This window comes from Amblyomma americanum, chromosome 2, assembly GCF_052857255.1.
Source record: "Amblyomma americanum isolate KBUSLIRL-KWMA chromosome 2, ASM5285725v1, whole genome shotgun sequence".
NCBI classification, from domain to species: domain Eukaryota; kingdom Metazoa; phylum Arthropoda; class Arachnida; order Ixodida; family Ixodidae; genus Amblyomma; species Amblyomma americanum.
Window position 1 is genome coordinate 433,614 of NC_135498.1, and position 18,319 is coordinate 451,932.

At 47.3% G+C, this 18,319-nt stretch overlaps 1 protein-coding gene across 1 annotated transcript in view; it reads right to left on the reverse strand.

The window, feature by feature from the left end:
* LOC144120408 (bleomycin hydrolase) overlaps positions 1–18,319 on the reverse strand; it is a 125,065-nt gene that overhangs the window by 101,835 nt on the left and 4,911 nt on the right. The window contains exons 2-3 of the mRNA XM_077652748.1: positions 11,055–11,206; positions 9,340–9,492 (exon numbers count right to left, since the gene is read on the reverse strand). Of these exons, the coding sequence (XP_077508874.1) occupies positions 9,340–9,492; positions 11,055–11,206 (305 nt within the window). The remainder of the gene's footprint in view (positions 1–9,339; positions 9,493–11,054; positions 11,207–18,319) is intronic.

Here is an 18,319-nt window from a genome sequence, read left to right on the forward strand (position 1 = left end):
CGGTTAGCGAGCGGGAACGCTGCATCCGCGGAGTGGAAGTGCGGGCGGGGCGAAAGGTTTGTCCCTCCATATTTCCACAATGGCGCCCCAACGTGTGGCAAGCTCTTGGACGAGGGACGACAGTCAGTTCGGTTCGTGGAATGCCCGCCTGGATTTGGAATAGCGTTAGGCCTGACCCGAATTCGGAGTTGCTAGCATGGCGAAGATGCTTTCTTGACAGCGAGATGAGCGTAATAGCAGCATGGGAGGATTGCCGTGCATGCTACGCTTTTGATGAGCACTTCATAGGTACACCTGTGGAAGGTGAACCTACGAGGTCCGCTCATGGAGATCGAGACCGAGACGTCCACGGAGAATAGCAAGCCAGAAGCGAGTGAATGCGGAAGCCTGAAGGGTGGCCCGATTTTTCTTGTACATAGTTGTAAATATTCTCTGTTCTGTCTCTTTGGCTCTGGGAGCCGGGTGCCGTAGTCAGCTGATTTGGATTTCAGTCGTGATTACAGGAAAAGCACCGGGGCGCTGCGACACCGCGAGAAGCGGTAGGCGCCGTTCGCGTTAGGGTCACCTTTGCAGAAACGTATCTCCACGTGGCGTTGTGTTCTAGCTATTGTCCTTGGCCCTTTGTTGGCACGCGGAACTGTAAGAGCGAGTAGGCCTAAGGCTCTTCGGGAGCTGCCTGTCGCTTTTGGGAGGACACAGTCGTAGCGTGGTACAAGCACGCGCAAACGGGCTTGCTTGTTGCATATTTAACCTCGCTAGAGCCGAGAGGTCTCGCTCAACTACAAAAAGCTGACTTTGTTCGAACTTATTTTTTGGGCTGCGAAGCGAATTTATAATTTCGCGTAACCAGAGACGCTAACGCAGCTCAAGTGAGCTTAACATCACCATGCCGGAAAGCGAAGCGCGAATGTGCTTCGACCGAAGACAGCCAGCTACGTTCAAATGAACCAAGCGTTCGGGCGGTGCCGGATAGGATTGTTTGGCACTTGCATTGCTCCGCATTTAACCAAATGGTGAGTTTGCGCGGTCCCCATTGTTTTTGATATAAACTGTTGGAGATCCTAGGAGCGATATGCAGAGTTCAAGAGAAGCTGCCCCGGCCAGCTGTCCATTGTATGGGTCCCTGCCTGCTGCCTTGCGGCCGTGAGTCATCGAGCTCCGGAGTCTCCGGCGAGCAGTTTGCAGCGGCTACGAGAGGCGGGGGGCCAGCCCCTCTACCTTCCAACAAAGACGCGTCGGAGCGAGCAACACCCTCCCGACACGCTAATTTTGGATGCCTGCCTCGGGACAAGGACGGGTGCCCGGTGACCTTGCTGCTCATCGGATGACCCCGGCACCCCGCCTGTACGCGCTGCCTTGCAGTCATCACCGCAGCGCTCGTGGCCCCTTCGTCCATGGCATCCATGGACGGGCTCAACCGTAGGCCGACATTTAAGGAGGGAGGGATGTGGAGAACCTGTTTCCTCCTCCATTTCGATGCGGCCCATCTTCATCGTCGGCCGTCGGGCCGGACAGCCCCCTGCTGGGCGAGGAGGGAAGTCTCCCTCATGGGGGAAAGGGTACGGCGACGGGAGCGCCACCTCGTAGTTTACGCGGAATTCTGCGGAACCGGAGAGAGGCCCTTCGGGATCCGGCCAGCGTCGAGAGCGGTTGGAGCCGCACGCTCCCGTCACCTTCCACGGCAGGCACACGGGGATCCGTTGTGCCTTGCCGCTGGACCTCTGGTTCCAGGCAGCGAAGCGAGCGCAGCAAACGCGCGCTCTGGTCGCCTACCAAACAAATGCTAGGGAAAGGCTTTGCCTCAAGAATGCGGCGCGCACGGGAGAACCCGGCCGCCATTATCGGCGCATACAAACGTTCGCCGCCGATACCTCCGAAGTCGCGCCCCTTCCCCAGCCGGTATGTCGGAAGTCCTTCTTACGTAGCCTTCTATTTCCGAGGAATGCCTCGTTGATGTTTTGTAGCTAGCTGGCCCGCTCTGTGTATTGATTGCAAGTGTAATAAATAGCATATGAGTGTTCACGCTGTGTCGTCCCTTCCCTTTGTCCCTCGAGCACGAACCCCTCCGCGGTTAGCGAGCGGGAACGCTGCATCCGCGGGGTGGGAGTGCGGGCGGGGCGAAAGGCCTTTGTCCCCCCATATTTCCACACCCCGCAGAAAGAGGTAAGTTGAGAGATTCTCCGAAGTGACCCTGCTAAGTGGCCGGACGTTATTACTGACAGCTTTCGGAGTGTATGCCTTGAGAAAGGGCCATTGTACTTTCAAAATCGGGCAGGAAATTTTCCGTCTTCCAAAAGGCAATACAGTCGAGTCCACTTATAACAATGTTCAAGTGCCACGAAAGTTCCATTGTTATAACCGGTAATTGTTATAAATGGGTTGCACGAAAAAAAGCATAACAACTGCAAAGAGGGGTCACGGACGGCAAGTGACATGAGAGCTCCGCCGAGGCATCGTTTTGGTGGCACCGAAAGGGGCATTGTAAAAAATACGAGAAGGTTGCTGCGGCTGCCTCTCAGCTTGAAAAATCCCTTAGCGCCTGAAAAAAAAAAAAACAAAGAAAACATGAAAACTTGAAAGCATTTAAATAGGGCAAAATAGCTTGCACTTTTTAATTCTTTGCTGAAACAAACCCGTAATCTGTGAGTTTCGACTGCTTCGCGGCAATCTTGCTGACATCGTTCTGGAGGGCATCCAAATGTTGGACATGTCCGAGTGAAAGGTTTTTTGCAAAAATGAAGTCCCGCAGGGACTCGATCATTCTTGAGGCCTCCTGATGAGAGACAACTTGTACAGGCTCGGGTTCACCTTCGTCATCGCTGCTGTCATCGTCTTCCGCGCCGGTGACTGCTGCAACGATCGCCTCGTCAGTCAATTCTTCGTTTGTGGTGACTGCATCGTCAGCGTGCAAGAATTCTTCAAGCCCTTCCGCGTCGCCGTCATCACCGCGCACCGTAGACCAAAGTTCTGTAATCGCTCCATCGGCAGGAGCTTAGCGACACTCCTCGTCACTGATATCCCCGGTGAAGCCCGCTTTTGGGAAGCAATTCATGATGGTGGAGGAACTGACTTCTGCCCATGCCCCAAAAATGAATTGAACAGCCATCAGGAACGAAATCTTGAAGTCTGGAGCGGGTCAGCATTCACGCCACAGCAATGTCCAGGTTAAGAGCAAGCCTGCTCAACACACGCCGGCGATACAATGCCTTGAAGCACGCAATCACGCCTGCGTCCATGGGCTGCAAGCCTGCAGTCGTGTTCGGTGGCAGGAAGAAACTTTTCACATGCGACAGCTTCTGGGCAGTCTGGTGTGCAGTACAGTTATCAAGGACCAGCGCCACCTTCCTGCCTTCATGCTGCATCCGGTGATCAAACTCGCACAGCCACTCGTGGAAAAGTTCACGCGTCATCCACGCTTTCTTATTATGACGGTAACGAACTGGAATCCTCGCAGCACCACGGAAACAGCGGGGATTCCTAGATTTTCCAATTACGAAGGCGGGGCACTTGTCGCTGCCGTCCATATTCGCACAGAGGAAAACGGTCACCAGCAATTTGCTCTGCTTGCCGGCCTTACAGGGATCGCCTTTGAATGCATGCGTCTTCGACGGAAGCATTTGGAAGAATAGCCCGGTCTCGTCACCATTGTACAAGTCCCGGTCTGCATATGCTTCGCGGATGTACGGCAGTGTCTGTTCCAACCACTTCCATCTAGCGTCGACATCGAGCGACCCTGCCTCGCCCACAACTGCCTTGTAGACGATTCCGTGCCTCTGCTTCAAGTGCTGAATCCAGTCACCACCAGGCTGGAAATTGGTGTTTTGAAGGAGATACGCAAAGTGCTTCGCCTTCTCCGCTAAAATCGGGCCACTAATTGGCAAGTTCATAGCACGTGCGCTAAGGAACCACTGATACAGTGCCTCCTCCACGTCTTTGTAGGCACCATGACGAATCCTCTTCCGGCCGTCCTCCATAGCATGGCCAGCACTAGCATGGCATTCGTTTTCAGTCATCTTGAGCGCGTTGCGGATAATGGTTGAAACAGTCGGCTGTGACAGGCCGTACTTGCGCACTAAGTTGCACACTTTTTCACCCCCTCAGTGCTCCCTCAAAATGTTCCGCTTCGTTTCCAAAGATATTGCCGCTCGCTTTCTCTTCTGCAGCAGTTGATCCGGTAGAGCCACACTGGCCGCGCTCCTTGAAGGAGAATCGTCCATTGTTGAACTCTGGGGAGGAATCCGATGGGCTTGCAGAACCAGCAGGACCGAGGCCGGTGATGGCAGATGATAAAAACCACGCTGCCCTCGGAACATGTGCAGCTCGTGAAGCAGGAGCCAAAGAAAGTGAGAAAGATGGGGCAGCCCACGCTGAAATGCCGCGACGCGTTTTCAACGGGCGGCGCACCCTCAGAATGGACTGCTCCCCGCACAGATACAAAAGCAACAAAAGGAAGCGCCTCCCTACCCTCTCCACCTCTGCCCAGAAGAAAGTGCCCGTCTTTTCTCCTCCTCCGAGTCATACAAGCTTCTCCGACTCACCCCATGCGCCTCGCCTCGTACGCGTCGTCACGTGATCTTTTCGCAGCCGCTGTGGCCGCTGTGGCCGCTGTGGCCGCTGTGGCCGCTGTGGCCGCTGTGGCCGCTGTGGCCGCTGTGCGGGCGGCTCCGCATACGCGCGTGCGTTTTTTGCACCGTAAGCGTAGTTTGGCTGGCGTGGTAGCTGCGTTTGCGAGTTTTTTTTTTTCTTTGAGGGTTGGCTCCAAATGACTACATTTAATTGTTATAACAGACAATCTAGTATGACAGCATTGTTATAAGTGGTTTATTTTACCATAGAACACATTGCAAAGGTGACGGTGCCGCGGCTGTCCATTGTTATATCCGATATATTGTTAAAAGCGGTATTGTTATAAGTGGGTTTGACTGTACAAAACTCAAACGCTATATGTCACCTCATCTTTTCGTGCGAAAGGATGTAAATGGGGAGGCGTACGAGCGACACTGGTTAATGTATTCAGAGTCCAAAGATTCCGTTTACTGTTTCATGTGCAAACTATTTTCGATTTCAAGCAACCCCATTGCTTTCACCACGCACGGCTTTTCTGATTGGAAAAGAGCAGAAGAAAAGGTTTGTGCACATGAAAATAGTGTTGAGCACCGGAACTGCATGGCAGCATGGCTCTCCCGCTCCAATTCGAGCAGCACAACTGACAAGGAGCTGGTTAAGCATCTTGTCACTGAGACCACTTACTGGACAGAGGTGTTGAAGAGCGCAGTCGTAGTTAAGCTGAGCGCAACCTAGCGTTTAGGGGCACTGAGGAGATTTTTTGGTTCACCAAGAAATGGCAATTATATGGGAGAGCTTGAGGCCATTGCCAAGTTTGATCCCTTTCTAGGGGAGCACATCAAACGCTACGAGAACAAAGGAAAAGGTCACCCATCGTATATGTCAAAAACCATTTGTGATGAATATATCGAGCATATGGCAAAGGCTGTCAAGGAACGTCTCGTTGACAAAGTGAAACGCACAAAATACTTCTCTTTAATTGTTGATTCGACTCCAGACCTTACTCACGTTGATCAGCTGTCAGTTGTTTTACGATACTATTTAAATGGGAAATTGTACGAACGCTTTCTTGGATTTCTTCCAATCGAATCGCATACCGGCTTGTATCTTTTCGATACCGTGATGTCCCTCTTGACGACCAATGGCATCTCAATTGATAATTGTAGGGGCCAAGCTTATGATAATGCCTGTAGTATGTCAGGAAAATACAAAGGACTGCAAGCTCAAATAAAACACCTGAACGAATTGGCAGTCTACGTCCCTTGTGCTGGTCATTCACTGAACTTTGTTGGCGCGTGTAGAGTTGGCAGTTGCCTTGAGGCAGTCCAAAATTTTCACTGTAATTCAGAGACTGTATGTGTTCTTTGCTGCCTCACCTAAGCGATGGAGGTATCTATTGGACAGCATGGGCGGAACTGGCCAGCAGCTTGTTTTGAAAAGTCTCTCTGAGACCAGGTGGTCAAGACACACTGAATCATGTATGGCCATTCTGAAAATTTCAATGCAATCTTGTGTTGCCTTGAAGCTATATCAATGAACGAGGAAGAAACGGTGACACTAGGAACAAAGCGCACTCTCTCTTCAAGAAAATTGCAAAACTAGAGACTGCATTCATGGCGATTTTCTGGAGTGAATCTTGGAGCGCTTTGACAAAACGTGCGTAGCACTTCAGAAACCAGGCTAGACATTTCAACTGCTGTAGACCTGCTGAGCTCTCTAGAAGGCTTTGTTAATTCTTTGCGACCTCTTTTTGATACCTTTGAAGAGAGAGCACACACGCTAAGTACCAATCAATGTTATCAGGATGAGGGCAAACGCATCGTTTTGAGTAAGCACTCGGACGGAAAAAGCGATAGTGCGCTACAAGGTAGAAAAAAGTTTATCGCAGAGACCTACAATGTTGCACTTGACAGTCTAGGCTCTGCTTTGCGAGTGCGAAAGGCTGCCTACACTGAACTCTGCGAAAGGTTCGGATTCTTAAAATTGCTGACAGAAGTTGGGAGCGAGGCCTCTCTGGCACAGCAGGCTGAGAAGTTGGTGAAAACTACAAAAATGATTTGGAGCCAGTATTTTCCACTGAAATCGTTCAGTTTGCGAACTTTCTGCACAACTCTGTGTTCCAGGACACGAGTCCCCTGGGAATAATGAAGTTGCTACACGAAAGAAAGCTTATTGATGTGTTTCCGAACCTTTCTATTACTTTGCGAATGTACTTAAGCATACCCATGGCAAACTATGAGACCAAACGATCGTTTTCCAAGTTGTCGCTGATAAAAAATCAGCTTCGTTCGAGCCTCCTTGACGACAAGGTGAACTCGCTTGCTATCATGTCCGTTGAAAGTGACCTCCTCCGCGATCTATCCTTCGAACAGACTATATCTGATTTCGCCAAAGCGAAGGCGCGAAAGATGCCATTTAAAAGAGGACAGTTTGCGCTATACATGAATAGCTCCAATAAGTTCGTTGGGTCGCCTCCCAGCCTCCATTTTTGCCAATGAAATGCTGAGCAGTGCATATTCACGATATGCAAATCTTTGTTGTTTGTCCCTTGTTTGTTATTCTTGTGATATTTAGCGTGCTCATAAAGAACTGTATGTTGTTGTTTTTGATAGTGCCACGTTTATTTGGTGTCGTCCTTGCTTTTCTTACCTTTAATGAAATATTTTCAAATAATGTTTTGTAATTACAGTTGGTAATTTTCATCTGTATTCTAGTCCATTTTATGGTGTTTGTATTGCCTTAAGTATTTTATATATCTATTGCATATTTATAGAGTAACGCGTATATCGATTACTGCAGTCTGATGCTTGAATCTTAATAAAGAATGTTTCGGATACAACCATGCGTCTCCTTACGGGATTAAAATTAGTGATGCAAACAAAGCCTAGCTTCAGAAGGATCAACATCTGAGCTGTGTTGTCTTTTCTACGTTCTTGTTCGTCTTGAGTGCACTAAACTTTTCCTTAAAGCCTAGCTTTTGCTGAAAACAGAATGCAGATTAATCACAAGTGAACATATGCGTTGGTGCTTACAACAGCACGCGTTTCAAGCAAGTTTTGTTGTTTTCGTCGTAATAATAACAATATTAATCCCGTTGATCGCACTTCGTTCTTTTTAATTTGGTGGAATTAAAATGAAACATGGCATATTTCCAGTAGCGTAGCAGGTGACATTGGGGGGGGAGGGGGGGGGGGGGGCAGTATAGGGAAAGGGGGCCTGCATGCGCATTAGCCCAGGGACCCCCTTTTTCTTAATCCGGCCCTGCGTTACGCATCGTTTCAGAACCTATTCAGTTCCTTCATCAGGTGTGACTGCAGGCGAGTTGCAGCTTGCCCCTTTTAGCCAGACAGATCTCTGTCGAATGTTTCCTCTTAAACAATCATCCTTGCGCGTCAACAGGGACTGTATCATCTAGATTCTACTGTGCCAAGCTATGTCATTCACTTCAACAGCATTGTCGTGAATCTTTGTACTGTCTGTTCATTCTTCAAAGCTGCCGGCACGCAACTTTATCGCTTTGTGATGCAAGACGTGACCAGATTTATCTCGATTCATCGCATCCAGGCAAAGCAGATTCTACGTTGCTCCAAAATGTCGTGGCAACTTTGTACACCATATCTTGAAAGCTCGCTATCAGGTCTAAATTGAGCAAAATTGCGTAATTGAGCAAAATTGCAAAATTGAGTAAATTGCGGCGGGCATTCTGTTCGACGACCGCTGAGCACGCTTGTTGCTACGCCGCCGCCTAGTCATTCAGTTCTTTGCAGGCGCAAGTCAGCTCAAATAAAAAATTTTGCCTAGAAGCCATTTTCGCTGTCTTCCTGCTTTCCGGACTGCAGTCACCACTAAGTAGCAGTATTATGGCTAGAACAAAGCAAGTTCAGCAGCCAAAAACAAACGGACTGAGCCTACATGTGCTCTAACCACTTCACCAAGCATGTCTCCTGCATGCAACAGATGCAGCTTTCCCTCATACCTTCCATGCTTGAGAGAGCAGCATAACGAACCTATGTGCAACTCAGGCTTCCGTAGGGAGCCAACCATCATCATAATCAGCATGACTACGACTGCTGCAGAACAAGTGCCTCTCCCATATCCCTACAATTAACCCTGTCCTGTGAGAGCTGCAGCCACCTTATCCCAATAAACTTCCCAACCTCACCTGTCCACATGACTTTCTTCCGCTCCATGCTATGCTTGCCTGTACAGCAACTCTAGTCTAACCTAGTGGCTATGGACCATGGAGCAACAGCAATGCATTCTAGCATTTTGCGCTGCTGCTAGAAATTAATATTTTTGCAGAGAAATTGCCATGGGTTGTAACAGTGTCAGGAAACATTGGAAACCTCCAAAATGATGCAAAAGTGAAATATGTCGCACTACAGCACAATGTGCAGGGATAAACAAGCAGCGCAAAGCATAGACACATCCCGTGTAACCCATTGTACGACACGATGAGGAGCTTTGCATAATGTTTAATAGTGTAACACTGTTCACGCATGAACGAAAACTGCAGGAGGAAGTCAGAAATTAATCACAGCGCGAAGGCACTTTTTTTTGTTTGTGACATTTATACCAGAGCCAACTGCACGTCACTTTCTAAACAAGGTCTGAAGGCAGTGGAAAGTGAAGCCAGGTTGTGCAAGACTAATCCCGCCTTTGGGATCATCAAGATATGCACGTATGACGATTCCTCAGGAAGGCGCATCAGCAAAAACCAAAGGGCAACCAGCAAGCAAGCAGGGCCAGCCACACTGGATGCATGGCACTCACTTTGTCCCAAAAGAAGAGGTAGGCAGTACTGAATTCCAGCTCTTCCAATTGCAAGTGTCTCATCACTGGAACCCGGATGGCATTCAGGCAGGCAAACAGCCAGCACTGCCCTGTCACCTTCTGGTTGGTAGGTGGCCTCCCTTCCACATCAACCTGAAATACACAAAAATATAAGGAAAACAACAAACTGCAAAATTGCCGCAGAAGGAACACAAGACACCTGCATTTGCTTTTCTGCTTTTCCTAATTTGTGTACTTTCACTCCTGTTACTTTATTCAAACTGGAATCATTAAACTTTAGAAAATTACACCTTCAGGAATGTTCACTGCACCTCCTCCAGACACAAAGTGCATACCCATACACCAGCAGCAGCACATCAACTCAGTGACAGTGTAGCTCCTTCCAGTCTGTTATCCTCAAAGCAAACCCCAAACCCATTCCATCCAATACTGCAGGCAATAGAGTATGAATGAATTAACTTAAAAATCCCAAGCAACCGTCACGCACTTCTCAAAACTGCAATGCTGACAATGGGGTTGTGGTATCAAATCCTAGCAGTGGTGACTGCTTCCTTTGCATTTTTCCCCATTAACAATCAGTGTGCTGTGTGATGTAGAATGCATTATAGTCAAAAATTTGCTATACCCCAGCAGCTATCAAGCACCCTCTTTGGAACGCACAGCCCCCCAAATTTTTTTTAGACTCATCAACGGCAGAGTTACACCCATTGCAATCAAGTGATATCATGTATCTTCTCTCTGCCATGCCCTCTTCCAAGCCTGTCTCAACCACCTGAGTAACCTTATCAAAAGAAATTTCCCTTCCTCCTTTATGTTTAGAAAGAGGCATGGAGTATGCCAGATGTCCAAATCATGGCCCCACCTCACCCCATACTTTTTCATTTTTTTCCTTTTCAGCAACCATGGTATGCATGAAATGTGCCCATCATTTTTGGAGGGCAGGGGCATGGAAATGCAGGAGCAGCATTCCGACCAGACAGTGCCCACGTTCATAGTAAAAGGACGAAATTAACTACAAATAAGAGGCACCGCAAAGCATAGGGTGCCAGCGTAGAGGATGAGGAAGTTGGCTGTCAAGAGAGCATGAACAGGTTTATTTGAATTTTTCCCACCTTACAGGGCCCATATGGTTCTAATATTTTGCAGAGACAATCATAACGACCACACTTATGCACGGTGCTTGTTTATTTAACCTAGCCAGGGGCCTTCAAATGACCCCCATATGGACAAAAATAACCAATGGTGACTCTTACAGCCCTGGTGCAGCTTCGAGACATTAAACCCTAGGAACCACACTGCAATATGCAGACAATGGCAGCATATCATTTACGCTATGGTACTACGTACATAAAAACCTACATACATACTTGTTTATTTAGCTGGACACTGCCATAATCTGACACAGCTCAAGAACAAAGCCGGAAATGCCCTTCCAGCCAATAATGTTGACCCGTGGTCAAGACAAAATGGTCCATTACCTTGCATCTGCTAGTCACCTGCTAGCCATCTACAATGCCACGATAGCAGGTGCAAGGCAGTACACCATCGCATCATGAAATCAAAGCTGGGTAATTTCTAGATCCTTTCATGTAAATGCGCAATACCAGGCAAAATAGTTCACTTCAATCCTCTGCAACAGACAGACTCAAATGATAACACAGTTGACTTTGTACAAGCAGCTAATAAACACTTGCCTTATGCGACACAACATGGTTCAAGTGAGCTGATGCACGTTTCTGACAGAGGTCCTTGAGGTCAATTTTTGTGCAGACATTTTGTGCAAGCCGGTTCTTGGGATCCTTCTCGAATTCCTTCTGGAACTTCTCGATCGTCTCCCTGCGCAAAGCTGGACGTCCAAAGTGTCCCTCCTTTAGACTTTCTTCTCACTGTGTACAGTCATAGCAAGTGACTGCAACAATGACAGGACCAATATGAAGTCACAATCCACCTACAGTCCCCTACAAGTGACAACTGAATGGCTGTAAGACAAAGTGATAGGGCCCAAGTTCCAATGATCTATACCATGGGGATGACTGCCAATCTGTACTCTGGGAGCCAGCAACATCACCCCGACCAAACAAGTGCACTCAACATGCAGGAAGCAGCTTGTGCTATTGTTCTTGAACTTTTTTCCATGAGCACTGCTTTTATGAGAAGACAAAATGGTCTAATTGTTTTTTCACTGCCCCACCCCCCTGTAATGCAAAAGCCCTGAGGGTAAAATAAATGAAATGAACTGCACCAATTTTTGCAACAAAGTACCCAACAGCTACAGGTATCACTGCAGTAAAAAACAATTGGCTTTGCGCACAGAGCTTGTTCATTTCAGGCAGCGTTACCGTGCACTGCTACAGAAATGGCATTCACTTGAAGAGCTGTTGAGCATAACACTGCTTCCTCAGTTAGCCACAGATACCAATTCACTCTTGCAAGTGCTTTCAAGTACCACATGTACCTAAACAAAGATTAAGGAAGTAACACGCCTAGGGCTAATTTTAAAGGGGCACTGAGGTCAACTGTATTTCATTACTGTTCTCAGTACAAATTTATTCTCTGGCTCTTTCTAGGAATGTTTAGCAACACGAGACGAATTTACCAGTGAGCGGATCACAGTCCTTACCGAAACGGACAGGTTGCAACAGTTCTGTAGTGAATGGCTGTGTGGTGGCAACACCCCTATTTCATTTTAAATGTTTTAGCTTATAAAACCTTGACCTTCGGTGAGAGTGGTCTCTTGGTCGGTACACTATCGATACAGGCCAGCTTCAATTTGTCCTCAGAGTTGCTTTAAACTCCGAACTGTCCTCAAAACTGCACCAGTAGTACATGGAGCATTTATGTAAATATTACTTGTCACATTTATTTTCTGCTATACACAAACTGTTTTGCAGATATGAAGATCTTTAACTCCAACTCAATTAATTCAAAGCTCTGATTTGTTCAAACTGATTCGCTCGTGCCAACAACAATGTGAGCACTAAAAAGGCCCCTCTTAATTTTTAAATCCACACAGTTCAAACAAACTTCCAGTTCTCTCACAGTGTGAATTATCGAGTTTACTATTTATTACCAAACTGTCTTGTTTCAAAGGCTACAAAATTTCAACTGTTGCTTCACTGCCTTAATCTCCAGGAGAATGCTTAAAATTAGTGACAGGTCAGCTTTGTCGTAGCACCAGAACTTTCTTAATGCAGATCAGCCACCAGAAGCATTGTACTGAATACAAGCATGTTCCTGAAAACCAGCAGACTCTGCACGCTTCTTGTTCAATATCCCAACAGCCCGTCCACACACTGGCATGTTTGGCAGTAGTTATTAAAGATTTCTTTTAACCCTTTCAACATATCCATTTTTTTTTTTGTCTGGAATACACAGCTCTGCCAGTCTACGGAAAGTTTGTTGTGTTTTATGGCACATAGGCAACTAAGGCCATCATGCGCCAAACTCTAGGTAAGGGAAATTGTTTTCTGTATAAGTGTTGAGATATTAATTATTGATGGTATAGGTGGCGTAAAACATTGTTTTGCATTACCTAATGATAAAGGTAGAAAGAAATTTTATGATTGGTTAATACAAGAGCTTTAAAGAAGGTCAGGTAGTCTCGGCAGGCATCCTTCGCTGGGCAAGGATGTTGAGCCTCCCAACTAGTAAAACAAAACCTCAGCAGTCCTTTAATGAATGAGAAGGTGGCCGAAGTGTACCAAAAAAAGGAGTGAATCAGTGGGTAAAGAGTTAGAGTTTACTAAGAAAGCCTGCTTCTCTTAAAAAGCTAAAAGCCCAAGATGTGGCAACAATTGAGTCTTCACTCAAAAGCAACACTGGGTGTAAAGGGATGTGTTCATTATAAAACGAGTAAAATATTTTTCCTAAGTTTATCAAGTTTTGTGCATGAGTATAAAATGTGATTAATTGTTAGGTAATCTCCACATTTTTCACAAACCGGTTTGTCTTCTTTTGTCAATAGAAAATTGTGTGCGAGGTCTGTGTGACCTATACGGAGACAACATAAAATAACTTCAATGAAACGCTCTTGGTGCAAACATGGTTTCCATTCACTTAACAGTGAATTTACTAGGTGCAGTTTGTTGTTTGCTTCATGGTTCCAAGCTGTCTCCCATTTTTTCCTGAACTTCTGTTGCACTAACTTGCTGCAATCCTTAAAGGTTATATTTACTTTTTATTTCCTTGCCATGAGCTTGAGCAGCACACAAATCTGCTCTTTCATTGCCTTTTATTCCCACATGACACGGGACCCAGCACAGTTTTATGTTTTGTCCTTGAGCTGTGGCAGCTACTATGTTGTGTATGATGTCACCAAGCAGAGCATTTTTAGAATGAAGAGCTGTAAGTACACTTATACCCCTGTCACATGGGCACTCTAAAGGCACTTTGAACTAATGCTCCTTTACGCTCCCAAAGGAGCACTACTTCAAGGGAGTTCGTCCGTGCTACACGGTCGCGGAACGACCTTCGCAAGAAGTTTTTAGCGCCCTCATCGGCGAAAAGCGTTATTTAAATTGCAAACCTCACTGCACATGTAAATACATAAATGTCACATTTTTTTAGTTAATTAGTTTTATAATCTTATTATGTTAAAGTAATGCAATTTTAACTGCAATAATGACATGATTTTCCGAATACAGCGCATAACATCACAGTGCTGGCCACACTGAGCCCAACTCAGCCCAGCCCAACGAGAGTATGGCGTGGTGAGACTGCCACAAAACAAATGATCTTATATTTTAAAACACCACTAATCTTATGAAGTGAATTTATAAAACGAAAATTGAACGTTTCTTTTCTCAATTTATTTATGCTGTTAACTCGCTGGGAGAGAGAGTACTCCCTTGAAGCCTCAAAGGACGAACTCGAGCTGCCTTGTTTCGAAGCTCCTTTGAGCTAGGTGTCCTTTGGCGCGTCCGTGTGGCAGCGCGCGTTCGTCCTTAGAGTAATGGAGCATTAGTTCAAAGTACCTTTACAGTGTCCGTGTGACAGGGGTATTAAAGAGATTGTGTAAATAATAGCTTTTTGAGGTTCTCACTTAGTATTTTTTCTATGGCCACACATACTGCATAGCATTCCGCAGTGAAGATGGATGAACACTGTGGTAGTCGCACCATTTCCTCCGAATTCCTCGCACCACTGCGCTTCCTACGTACCTATCTGTTTTTGATCCATCAGTATAAAATTCTGTAAAACTAATGCATTTTTCTTCGAGGGCAAGGAATTCTTGTATTATATGTTGTTGTGGAGTTTCTTTTTTACGGAACTGTGTAAGAGTGAAGTCATAGATTGAAGGAAAACTGTACCATGGAGGCAGTGTATCTCATCTTCGAGCAATGCCAGCTAATGTATCTAGTATGCCGAGGTTTTGGCACATCTCTTCAAAACGCACGACTGGCCTAATAGCTAGCGGTTTGCTGTTGAACAGAATTCTGGATGGGCATTTTGTGACTATGGGGTAACATAAGTGTTTGGGCAACGAACGGATTTTTAATATGTATGAGCACGGTTCTGTCCGACGGTTCGTTGGTCCAAACATGAAGACTGTTTATAGGTGAGGTCCTGTATGCACCAGTTGAAATACGTAAACCTAAATTGTGCACTGGGTCAAATCATTTCAAGTATGATGGCCTTGGTGAACCATATACTATACTACCATAGTCTAAGCAGCATCATACCATAGAGCCGTAAATTTTTCGAAGGCTTGCCTTGTCAGAACCCCAGTGTTTATGTGAAAGGAATTTGAGCGCCGTATTTACACAATTGTAAGTCAACCTATTTTTTTCTAAACGAAAACATCGCACTATAAGTAAAGGCGAGACAAAACGAGATATCAGGCATGCTACAGCGTGGTTGCATTTTTGCTGCGTGGCTCCAACGCATCGCCCTTGGTGCGGGCCTTGAGCTGCTGCTATGTCAACGCGCAAAACTGGCATCCCCTCCCCGCCCGCGCGCGCGGGCGGGCGGCGGCTGATGGCAGCTATCAATAAACAGCAAACTGGCAACACGCACTCCCCACACGTGGCTGCTGGCTGCAGTTGCCGATAAGCAGCGGCGGCCCGATAACGCAATCGCGTTCTAAGGGAAGCTCAAGCGTCCAACAAGTTTTCTTATTACTTTCAAATGCGCGCTCGGCGCTCAAGGGAGCGTTGATAGTTGATGGAAGGGCCGCTGTTCCGCACTATAGGTCTCTGATTTGGCTGCACTGTCTGCACCAGTTCAAGGAGTGCAGCACTTTCGCATTTGTTTTGCCAGTGCAGCGCGCGCCCGCGGCACTTGCGTCTTCGTTTTGCAAAAGTGCCAGACTAGTGCAGCACGAGTTCTTGACTAACCTGCACTCTCCCAAGTGGAAGTGCAGCTGTAGTGCAGCAATATGGCGGCGCCCATGTGTAAATAGGAGAAGCAAAGAAGACATGGCAGTGGTCTCTATATTAAACCATGTCAATTCTTTCTTAAGAGGAGGAGGTGAAGAAGCGTTCATGGCGTCATAATTTTAAACCTAAGCGGCCAAGTCGAGCCTCAAGGGTGGCATTTCAGCGCATATTCGTAAATCATCTGCGCGTGTACATGCAACGACACTTTTTTTTTTCTGTAAAACGGCTATTTCCTGGGGCTGGTTCATGGCCACACTTCCTTGGGATTTCTTGCTTGAAAATACTTAACGTAGTTTGGGATTTTGGCACCCGTTGATGTCGGCGGCACACAGCTGGCTGTAATTTGGTAGCGACGCCAAGGCTAGCAGACGACCAGGCCTGCACTCTACCATTCGTTTTGGAAGCAGCCACTGCCAAGCTGCACTTGAACTGACGCTCGCTGGCGGCACTGCCGCGGAACTCCACAGAACTAGTGCAGTGAGTGCAGCCAAATCAAAGAGACCTTATAAGTAAAGGCGAGACAAACGAGATATCGGGCATGCTACAGCATGGTTGCATTTTTGCTGTGCGGCTCCGTCGCATCGCTCTTGGTGCTGGACTTGAGCAGCTGCTATGTCAGCACGTTCAACTGGCATCGGCAGCGGCCCGATGACGCAATCGCATTCTACGGGAAGCTCAAGCATCCAAAAAGTTTTCTTTTTGACTTTTGAAATGCGCGCTCGGCACTCAAGGAAGCATTGATAGTTGATGGAAGGGCCATTGTTCCAATCGAGGCGGCACCCCCACTCTGAACGGCAGCGGTGCCGGGGAGTGTCGGTAGCCGACGGAAGAGCCGACGCCATTCACGCGTAGTTTCTCTTTAACTCTGACGCATTTGACCACTACCGGCCGTGTTTCAAAAGTTTTTAATGTAGTGCTTCGTCAGTCATCATTTGTGCTCCAGGTCCGGCAAGCGAACGGCGCTCGTTCACGGCTACATTCGAGATGGCTGCCATTTTTTATGCCGAAGAAACGAACAGCCGCGCGCCGGGCCGCAAGTTCGACGTTAGCAACGGGTGATACAGGTGTGGCAGGTGCAGTGAAGAAAATTTTCAGCTGTTCCACGCGATGTCGTGCTGTGGCTGTTTGCGAAGTGCGGGATTTCGCTGGACGACGACGTTAGAACGACGTGCTGTGGGACCGTAGCAGTGATCACAACAGCAGTGCTAATGAGGACGATGGCGCAAGTGTGGACGAGTAGCCCAGTGACTAATACATTTTCGTTTTGGAATGTGCCCCCGGACACGGCCGTGCGCGGCAGCCGATAGCGGCTGGCGATAAACGGCGGCCGCTGGGTAATGCTATCGAGTTCAACTATTTAAGGCCAAGCTTAAACAACCTCTGAAGTTTTTTTTTTATTTTTCGGAAATGTGATTTGGGGGGTCGAATTATATTCGAGTCGACTTACAATCGTGTAAATATGTTCAGAGATTGAGAAGCTTTCTTTTTGAGGGTGATGTATGTATGGTAGGAACACAAGTGTTTTGTCAAAAGTTATCCCTGGAAATTTGTGCTTGTCTTTAACTGGTAGTGTGACTTCATTTAGATACAGGGAAGGATCAGTGTGCAGTCCTCTTCTAAGCAAGAACAGAACAGCTACTGACTTTTGCGTAGAAAATTTGAAACTATTTTTATCGGCCCATGTTAGTTTTTTTACTGTCAGCAGTATTTGCCTCTCACACGATGTAATGCTAGAGGATGTGCAAGCAATCTGGAGATCGTCGACATAGATTGAATACATGATGGAATTTGGAATTATTTTTGCTAGGGAAGTGTGGCCTTGTGGTAAAGCATCCGCCTCGCATTCGAGAGGTGCTGGGTTCGATCCCCAGTGCCGCCGTGTACCCACCAGTTTTTAATGGGTACAAGATTTCCCCCGGCCTGGTGCTCGGCTCTTCTGGGGCGAGATGCTTGAGAAAAGGGTCTTGACCGTAGTTGCCTTGACGGATCAGCGATAAGTTCCGCCGTCAAGCAACGTTAAATCTGCCTCATGCGGTAGAAGCCCATTTTGCGGCCCTTATCTAGGCTGTGCCTCTTCTCCAAGCCCACAGTGACGGAATTTGAAGGCGCAGGCTTCTATGCCAAGCCATGTAACCCTAATTAGCAAAGCACCAGGCCGGGCCATAGCTTGTGCCCATTTTGAGGAAACCGGTGGGTAACCGGCCGGCAGCGGGAATCGAACCCACCACCTCCCAAAGCAGAGACGGGTGCTCTACCACACGAGGCCACGGCTGTGGTGCTTAAAGCATGGTGCTTAAAATGCACTCCTAAGGCACGCCGTTCTCTTGAATGAAGTTCTTAGAAAGAGTGGCACCCAGGCGTACTTGAAATGAACAGTTGGACAAAAAGTCACTCAAGCATTTCAGCATCCTACCGTGGATGCCGAGGTCTCCTAGGTGCCGAAGTATGCCAAACCTCCATGTGGTGTCATAGGCTTTCTCTGAATCGAAAAAGACCGCAGGGCAGTGTTGCCTGCCTGTGTTATAAATGCTTCTCTGACTGTGTTCTCAAGGCGGACAAGATGATCAGTTGTAGAGCATGCT